Genomic DNA, 13,961 nt, shown 5'->3' with positions numbered 1-13,961 from the left:
ATAGCTGTAGTTGTTATAGCTGAAAGACAATGGAAGTATAATTAGTACAAATGACTACTGATATTTTTAAGCGTCTCCAGAAAAACAACCTTTTACAAAATGTAAGTGAACAAAAACAAAAGATTTAATGAGAATTTTTGAGAACTGTTTTAAACTCTTTAAGCGTTTAATTAAGAAGAAAAAAATTGGTATAATTTCAGAGTACAGTCTTTTGCAAGAGAAAAAATAGTCTAGTGATTTTTCTGACATTTTCAAAGTCAATGACTCTTGAGTCACTGACTTTTAAAGTTAATGACTCTAGTGGTACTGACTTTCAAATGCGGACAAAGAAACATTAGCATCAAAGTAATGATGTAATGATGATTGAAACCAATAACTAAGACTGTCCTTATTTTTTAATGCAATTTAAGGCCATAGCTGTTGTTTAGAAAATATTAGTAATGGTGATAATTGCTTAAATTAAACTGTAGAAATGAGCTGCCATATACTGACACTGATATGTTGTGACGCCAAGCTATCACAAAAGTAATTACATTGCTTCTAAAATAGCACTGTATAAATACTCCATCGTGTCGTAGGAGGGTAAATACAGTATGTGCTCTATGAACGAGACAGTTGTGACAATACGTGGCGACTAGTGCAGCAGGGTTTTCACATTTCCGCCTCTCCTCCTTGACTTACTCGGGCTGGCTGCTAAGCTCAGCTGGGTGGGCGGTCTGCAGCAGCAGCAGCTGTCAAAAGGTGGGCAACAGACCTATCAGATCACTCTCACCCCTCCTCCAAGTGGGGCCTTCAAGCAAATCAAACGCAGTTTTCTAGGGCACTACCGCGCTCAACAAGCAGCACGCCGAAGCACACAGATGCCACAGAAATGCTCCTTTCCCTTAGCAAGTTGAAGAGCAACACTCAGAGGATGAAGACGAACCTGTACCTGTGGTGACATGTTTAGCTGTGCTGATGAGTGACAGGGACATGGCGCGAAATATGTAGGGTAACTTCTCCTGGAATACTCCACCCCTCTTGAATGCACCCAAAACATACGGTACAGTCACCGAATCAATGGTACGAGCTGGTGACCACAGAAGTACCAGCAGGGGGTGTCACTGGACATTTGGGCCCTGTGACACCAGCTCAACGACCGATAATATAAATATCGGTAAAACCTAGCAGGTTCCAGGGCCTCTGCCCATCGATGCGTCCCCTGGGTCACCCAGCCCTCCTCCCACTCACCCATCGCAGACCGACTGGAGGGTAACAAGCAAATAATGGTCAGAAACAACATGGGGACATTTGTCAGTATGAATTTATAGTAACTGAAACAGCTGAAATCACATTAACTAAAGTAAAACAAGTAATGTTCATTACACCCATCTGTGTGGTACATGACATATTTAGAGCTGGAACAATTAGTCCATTAATGGCCTAGCTGCTATTTTGATAATTTTTTAATAGTTAATAGTCATTTCTCAAGCAAAAATGCCAAACATTACCCACACACAGCCTCTCAGTCATGAGGATTTTCTGCATTTCCTTATCTTATGTAACCGTAAATCTTTGCATTGTGGACTGTCGGTCGGACAACTTACGCAATCTGAAGATGTCTGACTCTTAGTAAATTGTGATGCCCATTTTTCACAATTTTCTGACATTTTATAACCCAATTGATCAATGGATCAATTGAATAATCTGGAAAATATTCTTCAGATTAATACATAATTAAAAGATTCCTTAGTTTTTCAAGTTCTCTAAATTACCAGTCGATATAACTGTATTTAACATTTGAATTTATTGAGCTTGGTATTAATTATCTAGACAATGGATCTGGTTAGCATTGGTTATCATGACATTAAAATGTCATTATTTCAATGCTATGAAGACAGGATGATAAAAGAGTTTGAGATAACGTTTTTGTCAGGATCTATTTTACCTCTGCCCGGCTGCTTTCTCAGGTGCGTGTCTACCTCCGTGTCATGTGTGATTACTCAAATAATGATTTAAAGCAGGTGATAGAGATTGGGTCAGTAATTTCTGCCATATAATACTTGGCGACTCGCGAGTTTTCACATTGTTACATTACAAATGAGGCGACACTGAAAAGAACAAAAGCAGAGGCCTTTAGCCCGCGCCTCTAGGAGGGGATCGCAGTAGACTGTGTTGCAATCTGCTGCCATCCAAAGCATGGACATGTGGCAACAGCTACTCCCATCATCCCGCTGCCCCACCCCCACCCCTGTTCCCATCTCCTGCCTGTAGCCCAGTCTAGTCGGGCGAAAGGGCATAAGGACGTTCAGAGCTTTGTATCACAACATCTACGTCAAAATAATTCCTTATCCCAGGGTACCCTTTTCAAAACTACCAACATTTATAGGAAAAAAAATGCTGGATTACCAAATTTGACGAGACGAGTAAAATAGATGATTATTTATACACTGCACCGGCCTGCATTAGTAAAACAAGAAATTGATCATCTGACCTGCTGAATGATTAATTAAATTACTGCTGCTATAATAAACTAGACTACATTTACCAGGGGGAGTGCATTCATTTGTACTTTACCATGCCCTATAATGTGAAATATATGTCATTTTAACTAACACCAAAAATTTAATCCAGTAAAATAAATATAGTTATACAGAGGAAACCATGAAGGTGTGATACTGTCATCTATCATGATGCGGAAAAAAGATATATGCAGCCTACTGGTTTTTTCCATGTATAGGGGAAGCAGGATTCTGCTATTTATCAAACCGATAAAGGAGGTTAGTGCATAATTTAACCATTTGTTTCAGGACATATGGGAAGGCAGCATGAGCTAAATCATAAAATATTCCCGCTGCTAATTTGTTGCTGCTCCTGCATGAGGCAGGAACCCTAGCAGTCTCAGTGGGCCTGTGTGTGATTTGCGAGTGAATAACCTGCGAACAGAGATTTCTGATCATCTTACCTACAAACATAACTCCTTCTTTAGTCTTTTCAGCTGCAACTGCGACTCCTTCTTTGGTCTTCTCGGCAGCCACAGCCATCCCCTCTTTTGCTTTAGACAAACCCTTCATAAACACATCCATCTTGGCCGAGCTACTGTGGAGAGAGGGAGCATAGGGGCTGTCAGTCACCATAGCCGCTGCCAATGCGTGCACATGTGGTTTTTACTTCATTTATGCGCATGGATGACATTTAATGGCTCATGCTATTAACGAGCAACTTTCAGTAGATTATTTCCATCTATTTCTACAGGGCTCTAAGGATTTCAGTCTAACACAAGACCGTAGGCAGCACCGCCTCCCGTGGCAGATCCTGACAGCTGCAGTCCAGCCATCAGGCTGTAGTACAAACGCTCCGTTCACTCATGCATTCAACCCCCTTTTCACATCCTCGTCAATGCATGAAATATTCAAAGGCAAAAAGATTTCAATGAAATGATTAATTGTGAGGGCGCTCATTAATTATTGCTCGCCCGTAATGCTACTCTCAGTGGCAGCGGGGCGACAGGACTGCGCCTGGGAAAAGGCGAAGGCCTTTTCAGGGGACCGTGCAGCATATTATACTAGAAGGTGGCATTTATGGCAAGAGCTACACAACGTTGCTGGGGGAAGGGAAGCACGATGTCCACTACCATATCTGCACGAATCACGAATTTTTTTTTTTTTTTTTTAAACGTTGAATGATGTGGACGTAATCTGAGCTGGGGAACATCTTGGTAAAACACACCGGGCTGCAGACTGACAGCTCAAATGATATTCCCGCATCAGACACCCATCCTTCCCGGTCCCATCCTGGATGTTGCAGGGTCAAGCCTGTAATCACTACGTGCGGCGATTTACTATGTCCACCAGCTTTCGCGTTTGCATCCGTGCCAGACTGGATGGCTTTGCCTTTGCTTTATCTTCCATTCACAACTAATAACGAACCGAGACCAGAAGCAAGAGCTTTCGTATTATATATGTATATAGGAATGTGGGTTAAGAGCTTTGTGTTTTTTTTTTTTTATATAACCAGTACCTTCCAATGACGACGCTTACATGCATGGTCCTCAAATGGTGGTGACCTCTATATGCTTAAAATATTACAACAATAAAGGATTGCAAGAGAAAAATGACGCGTCCTTACCTATTTACAAATAGCCTTCGACTTGTCCCCTTATGATTCTGCCGCACGGTCGAGTCAAACTATCGTCTAAATGGAAGATATCTTCAAATGATCACTAGGTGGGCCTTCCTCGGGCTGATCTCCACCAACAGGAACGGCCCCCTTCACAGTGCGGCTGAGACTATCACGCCCCCCCCCCCCACACCCTACCCCCCCACCCCCTCCTCTCCCCTCCCCTCCCCTCCCCTCTCTCGCTCCATCATCACTTGCTCACCTCCACTATTGATCGCCCTCAGATGAACACTGGCACAGCGGGGCGCACCACGTCCCCCTGTCCCGTCTCCTCTCGCAGCCCCGATCACCGGTGTCCACGCTGAAAGATCGAGCTATGTGGCTGCGATGTGACTATGTCGGACTGCTGTCCTTACACCGTAGGAAAATCCGACTGAGGACAATGATGTGGGCTCTGGACAGACAGTCACTCTAGGGACACTACATTTTGTCAGGCAGTGTGGTTACGATTTGTGAACTTTTATTAGGTAAAAATAATTCCAGAAGTAACTCTGCTCTGCCTACCTGGCTGATGGGTTCTTGTGGAGTCCATTTTTGGATTTAACTTTGCTACGGACTCCGCATGTTGCACTGAAAACTGGTATCACCTTTTTTTTTTTTTTTTGGCTTACGTTAGGAAATATAACCTCCATCCTATGTAAGTGTGATGTCTTATAGTTTATTGCATCTTTCATTTCAACTGCTCCAATTGGCAGTTTAGCCGATTTGCCAGCTGTGTGGGGTGCAAACATTTGAAACCAGTCATTATACAAGTAGTTTGTACTGACATACTCAGAGCTGCCATTCACCAGGCATGAGTGTGATCTGAGGGTGAAACCATTTTGTGAAAGAGATGGGGGAGGGTTACTTTAGCATGAAGACACATGAGGCTGTGCTGTATATTGATTTTTTTTTTTTTTTTTGACCAGCAAGTGAAGCTAACTGGTGAATTGGTTAAGATAAGAAGGCGCGCACACACAACAACAACAACAAAAAAACTTTAAATAATTTAAGAACACAAGACGGGTTATTTAATGTTCCACGTTAAGTGTTACTCGATTCCGACTTCGCGTGTTAGCTGCAGTTTCCACGCGCTGCGGTCAGGACTCGGCAGTTTCGTCGCGTGTGGTTTTACGACTGCGTCGAGCGTGCCTCGGCCAATCGGAGCAGAGGACGAGCCCCAGCCCGAACCGCGACGTCCCCCGCGGGCGGAGCACCGATCACGACGCCTTCATGTGCTCCACGCCGAACCCGGGAGACGACTGCAACACACACGACATCGAGCTAAAACTGCTGCCGCCGGAAACGGCGCGTTTCTCCCACTATCCGCGGATCTGGTTTGCAGCCTAGCCGGAGGGTTGACTAACCCCCCCCACCAGCTCCCTGTCTGACGCATGTGCAGTGACGCCATCCCGGTTGTAGTGGGCGAGTGATTGCGACCCCCCCCCCCCCCCAGCTTGAGGAAATCCCAGATAGCTACGTCTTGTTGAATTTGCCTGTCATGTCTCATCTGGTCCCCGTGAGCGTGAGTGGGCAGGGCCGTGGCTCTGGCTCGACACGGATCCGGCCGTTGTGTGTCACGTCCCGAGAGGAGGTAAGCTACAGAGGCACGACCACCGTGACGTCCTACAAAGAAAGAAATGCGTTCACACACAACAACGACCTTCTTTTTCATCCTCCCATCAATTACACGCTACTTAATAAGCACCCATCTTATCTCAGCCATGAACAGTGAGTGAAGCTCCATCCTCCACCGAGTCCCAGCCGGGAGCTGTCCAGGGTGCTGAGCCGAAAGTCTGCCTCTGCCCAAGGCCGCTGAACATTACACAGCCCCGCAGAAAAAGGTGCGCGACAGAAAGGGCTAACATCTGCCATTAACGCGCTGCAAGATAACTTTACATACTGTAAATCCAGATTTTCTTTTGAAACCGGCCCGTCAGCTCTGGGAATTCACTATCTTGGTTTCATCGCTGACTGCGTGTAGCCGTAAGACACATCTGCCCTCTTGTGGCGGTTTGTAGTAAAGGCATGCTGATCATTCTGCATTTTCAGCGTCCCTCCCTGAAACTGCATATGGATATCAAAGGCAAGAGCTGTTTATGAGACCACATCATTATGTTCTTTTCAAAACAGAGTACTTCACCTGATCGTCTTTTTGTTAAAAATTAGGAATATTCACAGCATCATTGCCAAATTCATTTCATTAATACGAACAACAACAACAGCATCAGTATTAATTTAAATAAAACCCGATTCAGTTAAGGTTCCTGTTCCAAATAAGTGGGGTAATGTTTGTACATGCAATTTAGTGTAAAGCACACTGAGTTTACTTTTAATGAAAAGTGCTATATAAATAAAATTGCCTTGCCTCAATCCGAGGAACTCAAGGAATAACCAGTGTTTTTAAAGCATCCCTAAAGTAAGCCACCATTTCATTAGCTCCGGTTACCCTCTCATGCGCCTGTTTTTTCAAAATAAGCTGATGTGCTGCAATAACCAACTATGTGGAGAATATCTATAGTAATGAAATAGAGTTGGTCATCATTTTTGAAAGAATGTCATTGTTACCCATATTGTTAACCACAGACCATGCTGGTTGAGCGCATGTTCAGTGTGGAAAAAAGAAAAAAAAAAGGACATTGAGTTCTTTAAGCTAAAAATAAAAAAAACTGGGCAAGTCAAGTTTTTTTTTTTTTTATACACTCAGTGATCAGAACAAGTGGAAAATGCTTTTCTCACATACAGTATACCAATGATGCACTGCAGTTAGATCTGTTTCAGATGGGATGTTGTGCAGTTGACTTCACAATACAGCCGAGCCTCAGCTACGGCAAGCATGAGGACTGAAGATTCATCTTCCCTTTTTTTGAAGACCTTAAAGGGTCGAAAAAGCTGCCAAATCTAATGACACAGTTGCTAAAATGTAAAAAAAAAAAAAAAAGGGGGCTTTCAAGTCAGCCCCTTTGGGCTGCGCATGTTCCCTTTTAAAAATGTGTGTCAGTCAGTTAGTAAAAGGCCATTCACTCCCCTACAGTTGAAAAATGACTCACAGAGTCAATTTAACATGGTCAATACACGTAACAGGTATCAGCTTCAGCCAGCAACTATTATGTCATAATGACTTCTCAGATTTGGTTTCCGGTAACAAATATTCCCTCAAGAGTTATTTTCAGGTTCAGTTTATGATGTGCACACACACACGGAATCACTTCTACTTTTGGAGCCACATTCAGACCAGTATTTATAAAGTGGATTTCACATCTGCGGTCGAGCTGACTAATGATTGTGGGAATATGTGTTGAAAGGGATCCTGGGATTTAAAACCTTCGACACAGCTACGTATAAATGAAAATACACACACAAATCCCCTTCGTGTACCTTCATTTAAACCTAGAAGTAATCTAGGATTCTGGAGTCTGAACTGAAATACAATGCATGCTGGGAAGTAAGTCACATTGGAAAAAAGAATTTGTCAAATGAATATGATGTCCTGTAAAGCATGCTAACAAGCTAAAACTGCTTGTAATGTAATCATGAGTTGCAGCCTTGTGATGTAGATATTGAGCTGAGTAAAGGTCTAACTGATCATTCATTGAGTCACAACCATTTTAGGAATTATAGTTCAACTTGTGATTTTTATCATACACCTCAGGTAATTGGATAAGTTTCTCATTTTCAAGTGGACTCTAATTTGTATTGATCACAATCATAATCATTTCTGAGCTTATCAACACTGGGTCAAATCTTGCAAATGAAAGAATAAATTAGATAAATGCTCGACTGAGCTTTCATCAAAAACGCATCAAATGATGATTCTGAATAATCTTTTAGGGTCCTTTAATGATCATGTTTATTGATACTTCCAAATTCCAAATTTCCAAATCATAATTCATTTTTAATTTCAGTAGTTACAATTTCTGCAACTCAAAAAAAGTTGAGATTGATGGGACTCAATTATTCCAGTAAACACATCACAGTTTGACTTGGTCCTGATTGGCTCCCCTTGGTGAAAAATTCCTAAAACCCCTCAGCATTAACGGCATTTTAATGAACGGTACCTTTTAAAGCCTCCTCTCAGCAGGTTTACCTTATTTGTCTTAGAACAGCTTGCTGTTTGCTGTTAATAAGGGTCCGGTGTTCAGCCTTTGAAAACTTGGTTTTCCCATCCATTTAACAAATACAGTTTTACTACACTACATTAACTTGCACAGCACTTTAAAGGGAACAACTTTCATCCTGAGCTTAGGTATATTTATGAAAATTGGATAATATCTGGGCCTTAACCTCCTATGTTTGCCCAAAATATGCCCAGTGGTCCGCATTAGAAGATTATGATTGCACAGGTGGCTGTCCAGTAATTTAAGCGTGAATGAGTAGCAGGGTATTTCTGAATTAGACCGCGCAAGCTCCAAAGACCCAGCAGGCCAAAAATGAGGCTGATTAAACACATGGGACACACGGGATTCACATGGAAAATAAGCTGTGAAACAAAATGTTCCTTGTGTGCAGTTTAAAAATCGCTAGCTCAGTCAAGTTCCTCAGCCTCAGTCCTTTTTTTTTTATCCCCCAGTGAACCTGCATTTATCTATCATGGCTTCTTTACAACCTGAGCTCCTGCATGATGCTTCCCCTTTCACAGATCCATTGAGTGGAGTCAGTCAGTCACAGCAAGCTTTACATAATTCCAATCAATCTGAGTTATAAAATCTTGACGTAGGCTGAGGCTGCGCTACAGCTGAAATTTACAGCTGTTTAGATTGCAAGTCATTTCCCCGTGGCATGTGAATACACACTGCAGATGCCTCATAGAGCTGGGTGAAAATAAAACCCTGCCTGTGGGAGACTTCAAATCTGAGTTTTACTCCCTCTTTGAAGCAATCATGAATGACTGGGTACATTTTACTGCATCAGATGGCGTTTTAATATTCTTTAGTCTTCCACAAAACCAAAACCAAAAAAAAAAAAGGGGGGGGGGGGGCTTGCTGCAGGTCTTTGAATGGAAAACAATGTTTTTAAGAATGACGATGAATAAACCAGCAACCTTAGCACCTCTGGGTGGCAGCAGAGACTGTTGAACTTCTCACAGAGCGTGATTACTATTCACAGCACTTACCCGGGCACATATCAACCCAGGACATACATGAGTCGATTCAGTTTAATGTATACCCACGGTTGCACGGAGTGAAATATTTACTTGTATGTGACACCGCTCCGGAGCTGGAGCGTGCCGGTTAGTAGACGTAGCAGGGTGCTGCCGTCATCACCTGGAACGGTCTTAGCTCTGCGTGTCTCCATGCATGTGTACGAGCAGCAAGTTGAGCATACACATCCAAAATGGCTCAAGAGGAACTGCTGTCTCATGATAAAGATGCTGAGAGAGAAACAAAACTTGTATGTGTGTTTTAATTATACACACTGCCTATTCTCACTGTGACTGTCATAATGTGCCCTGTTTACTGCTCTTAGAGAGGATTTGTGCTGTATTTGTTTTTGTTTATTACACCAGTCTGTATTTTTCATAAAGGTAACTCCGTGATCTCTCTATATCTCTTAAAAATAGACCCACGCTTTTGATAACGTGTGTTAATTTATGTTACATCTGTTGTTAACACATTTGTTTTAGTGATCCTTTATTCGCTGTATACATTATACACAGGGTGGGCATGTCTATAGTCTGCTGATGGAACTATCCTTTGGGTATAATAACGGATGTACTAAAATTAAAGCCATTATGCAAATTGTACATACCAGGCGCTCAAAGCTATTCTCCATCTTCTTTATGCATGCAGGCTTAATTCTATGAATCTGCGTGAGAGCACTTTCACCAATGATTTAACTCGATATAAAGCACCTGAATGTAAGCCAAGCTATACAGATTAATAGTGTGACATACTGGAAGCAATATTACAATTATGTCATAGCAATTTGTTAACCCATCTCAAGGCTGACTGCATGAGCACAAAGATAAGTTATGGTCTTTGTGTGCCTGAATTTGCTCCTTGCAGGAAAAGGTTGCCCATTTCTCTTTTATTTGTCAATTTTTTGCGGTTATATAAAGCCATCCCAGCTGGTGAGTTGCCTGCACAATTTACTGCTAGTAATGTTGATGCATAATTGCATTACATAATGTGTTGTGCTGTCTTTTAGATGAGTCAAACAGCTGTGGCTATTGGCTGTCTCTGCTGTGACCAGAGTCAAGCGCTCTCCTCTAGCACACAACTCTACCCAGACAACAGCCTAATCATAAATAGGAGCTGTCACAGATCATTGTCAATTTTAAGCCATATCAGTGGGGGCTTCTGTAACTCCTACAGTACTTCAATATATTTTGTAAATGAATTCTGAGATTTAGGTCCAGGGGGATTTGATTCATTTCTATTCTTTTACCAGACTGCCGCTAATTTAAACACAGCAGTCGTACAATGTCATCAGTGACAGACAGAGAAATCAATCTCTGTTATAGTGTGAGAGAGAAAGAGAGAGAGAGAGAGGGAAACATTTGCTTTGAGTGACTCTGCCTTTAGGTTCCCCAGCAGATGGTAGTGCAGCATCGCAGAGGAGCTGCTCTCAGAACAGGATGAAAATGGTGCAGGAGACGAGCTGTCTGAAAATGAGCGCTGCAGATTCTGGAGGTACGAACCTTAATGGGATAATAGGGTAATATGTTACCTACACCATCATTGTGCAAGGCAGCACATAAAAAAAAAAGACAGAATCACGAATGACAGCAGTATATCTTTCAACATCTCCCATATGGTGTACCCGGGGGGACGATTCAAAGTGGAGCACATTGATAGTCGCGGTGCAATGAATGTATGTGCGTATGGCTGCAGTTTTTGAATCCAGTCACTTACGTAAATGAATCCAGGATTGAGTGCAATAATAATATTCAAACTGCAGATTAAATACTTGATACAGCAGGAGAAAAGACATCCAGTTGGGTTTACAGAAAGCAAACAAGGAGGATGCGATAAGTCAACAGTATCTACAAAGGCTACATTTGCATCACAAAGAGCATATTTTACAGGAGGATTTGTCATTTTTTTGTCACCAGACATTGCTTTGTTGTGCATAGAGTTGGCATGTGAAATATAGGTATTCTGATGTCAAATATAGAGCACCCTCTACCTGTTCCAAGGCTGAAACAAGTTGCTATTTCAGATTTGGCCTTTTCAAATTTGCCATCCAGTAAGTGCATGTTGAAGTGGGATCAAACTGGCTGATTCAATAGAGCTTCCAATTGCCTCTGCCCCTAAACACGAAGTCAAGTATTTCTTTTTTCCTTGTGCTGTATTGCATACCATTTGGGAAATATCTTGGCTGTCTTTTAGCTCTATATTGGATGGGGGCAGATAGATTCACACTCTCAAAAGTGCTTGAAGAAATTGTGGTGAAGGAAGTTTGTCACACTGTAGCAAAAGCAAAAAATAGGTTCAGAAGAGCGAGTGGCCATACATAACAATGCAGAATTTTTCTGTGCTCACCAAAATGGCAGTAGAAGGCAGGGTGTCATGCTCCGGTGACGGGAGCTCAGGGCAAAACTCAATAGCAAGAAAAGAAGGCGCTTCTATGGTGAGTTGTATCTCAGCATATATGTTCAGACAAAGTATATCAGTGCTGGAAACATCGGCCACAAGTTCTGAGGCAGGGCTGTATCCTTTGAAGTTGGGCAAAACGGCTCTCATCAGATAAGAACTCTGTAGACTGAGACATCGAGCATATAAAAAATTCTGTGATTGGAAACCTGGTAAGCTAATGAGTTTGCACTTCTATCTTCTCAATTTGTACAGGCTTTTGTGCCAAGGCCTTTGAGGCTTTTCTGTGCCAAGTCTTGTAATAGTGTTCGCATTGTTCGCCTGAGAATCTTACACTTTTTCATGAAACTTAGGGGGAATCCATCTCTAAACTTTATTCGCATGGGAAAGAGAGAGGCCGGGAAAATCCCTGTGAATTATGGATATTGCTGCAGTGAAATTAAGATGACAAAGAAGTGGCAGAAAAAAAAAAAAGAATCCTGTCTTAAAAGGCTGTAAAGGGGGGATATTTCACAACTGCATTAGAGCTGCAGTGCGGCGTAACAAGTCATAAGTAGTTCTTGTTAAATACTTATGAAACCATATTGCTCATTTTTCCTTCCCCATCTCTTTGTGTCAGCCTAAGAGACTGAAATCCTGCGATCTTATAGGCAATAATCATCTGTAACTATTAGCTGTTAGCTCCTGAAATAATGTGTATATTAGATCCTCATTTTCCCTGTCAGAGTTGTTGCTATGGAAGTGAAAGTATTTAAGGCTGGTTGTGTGGTAGTCATCTCCCTCTCTGCCTCTCTCTCTTTTTGGTTTGCCTCTGCATAGCTATCTGATAAATGAGCTACAAATGAGAGAGGGGTTTTTTACACTTGGGAGTTGTTCAAATTATTGGGAGGGCAGTGACCACAGTGCTTATTTGAGCTTAAGATGCAGGCTGTTGAGATTTGCTGGGAGCGAATCTAGAGGCAGGTTTAGTCTTCAGGCATGTCTAATCCTATCCATTCAACCATTAATGCCTGAGAGTAGACCAGAGGAAACATCACAGTCCTCAGATCAACTCTGAGGCAGCGAGTCCAGAGTCCCTCTCCACCTCAGACTCACTGCTTACTTCGCCCAGCCTTGGTAAAAATTCAATAATTCTTACACATGACAAGACAGACCAGAACCCTCGCCGTATCCTCCTCCTCGCTATTTTAAACTATTGTGCGCTCAGCATTTTGGTTTTTTTAAAATTACAGTTACCTTTGATGCAATATTCAGCTGTCTCGGGAGTTCGGGATAAACATACAGCACAGAATAGACAGTGCACATTATGCACTTTGTTGTGTACATAAACAGATTTACTCACAAATATTCTATTGGCCAAACCTCCTCAAAGCAGTTTAATGAGATATTGAAGAGAAAATTCAAAGAAATGCCTTCAGTATACAAGTATGAATTCTTTCGTACAGTTCAGGGGTACAGTACAAACAGACCGGCCACCTCGCTCTGTAATTCACAGGCACACACACAAACACGCACGTAGTAATACTATGAGGCTCAAGGTTGTCGTGCTTATTGAATATATCAACTTAACCACTGATGTCATTGATCAAAAAGCCAATTCCAGTTCTATTATTGTGTTAGAGGGTAAAACAATTGCCAAATGACTTTGCAAGGTGCACTCACTTGGTAAACAGATCTGAGATCCATTAAAGCCTTGGAGATTATCAAGCCTCAGTCCAACAATTTGCGGAGATTGCTCCAAACACCTTGCTGGTGACCTTCCTCGTCCAGTTGAAAGTCAATGGGAAACGTGGCAAGGAGCCCGCCAGCGCCACAAGCGCCCCCTGCACTTTAATTACACCGCACCTCAATGGCCGGCTATTTCCCTCTTCCCTCGCCTCCCTTATATAACCACGTGTCCCTATCAATACCTTGGACCCACTTATATAGTCCAGATGTGCCATAGGCGTAATAGTCCCCAATTAATCATGGTATCTTTGCTCCATGATAGATGATAGATATGGCGTAGCGTGAACTCCATCTCATTCATATTAATGCCAGGACTTTGCTCCATGCGGCGCTTTGTGGTTTACTGTAGCTGTCTCTCGCTGACCTCTGAGTGAGGAACGTGGATGTTTTCGACTTGCCTAATCATAATGCACACTGCCTACTGCATTGATAGGTTAATGTACCCAAGAGGATCAATACAGTCTTGAGGATGTCTACTACAACAGACGTTTAAAGGTGCGGGAAAGGCCTTAACAATGCGTGCAGTCTGTCTATGTTAGGATCCCGATCCAGCTTAATTAA

At 42.4% G+C, this 13,961-nt stretch overlaps 1 protein-coding gene across 7 annotated transcripts in view; it reads right to left on the bottom strand.

Moving 5' to 3' along the window:
• Positions 1-13,961, bottom strand: part of sncb (synuclein, beta) — a 134,175-nt gene that overhangs the window by 7,405 nt on the left and 112,809 nt on the right. For 4 of the 7 annotated variants that reach the window (XM_040119017.1, XM_040119020.1, XM_040119015.1 and 1 more), the window contains one exon: positions 2,945-3,078. In XM_040119017.1, the coding sequence (XP_039974951.1) occupies positions 2,945-3,065 (121 nt within the window). In that variant the 5' untranslated portion in view covers positions 3,066-3,078. Of the gene's footprint in view, positions 1-2,944; positions 3,079-4,107; positions 4,191-13,961 lie in introns of those variants that run through there. The other 3 variants (XM_040119018.1, XM_040119021.1, XM_040119022.1) reach the window with 2 other exon arrangements.

The sequence above is a fragment of the Xiphias gladius genome, chromosome 23 (genome assembly GCF_016859285.1).
Source record: "Xiphias gladius isolate SHS-SW01 ecotype Sanya breed wild chromosome 23, ASM1685928v1, whole genome shotgun sequence".
Classification (NCBI taxonomy): Eukaryota; Metazoa; Chordata; class Actinopteri; order Istiophoriformes; family Xiphiidae; genus Xiphias; species Xiphias gladius.
This window is presented reverse-complemented; position numbering and strand designations above follow the sequence as displayed.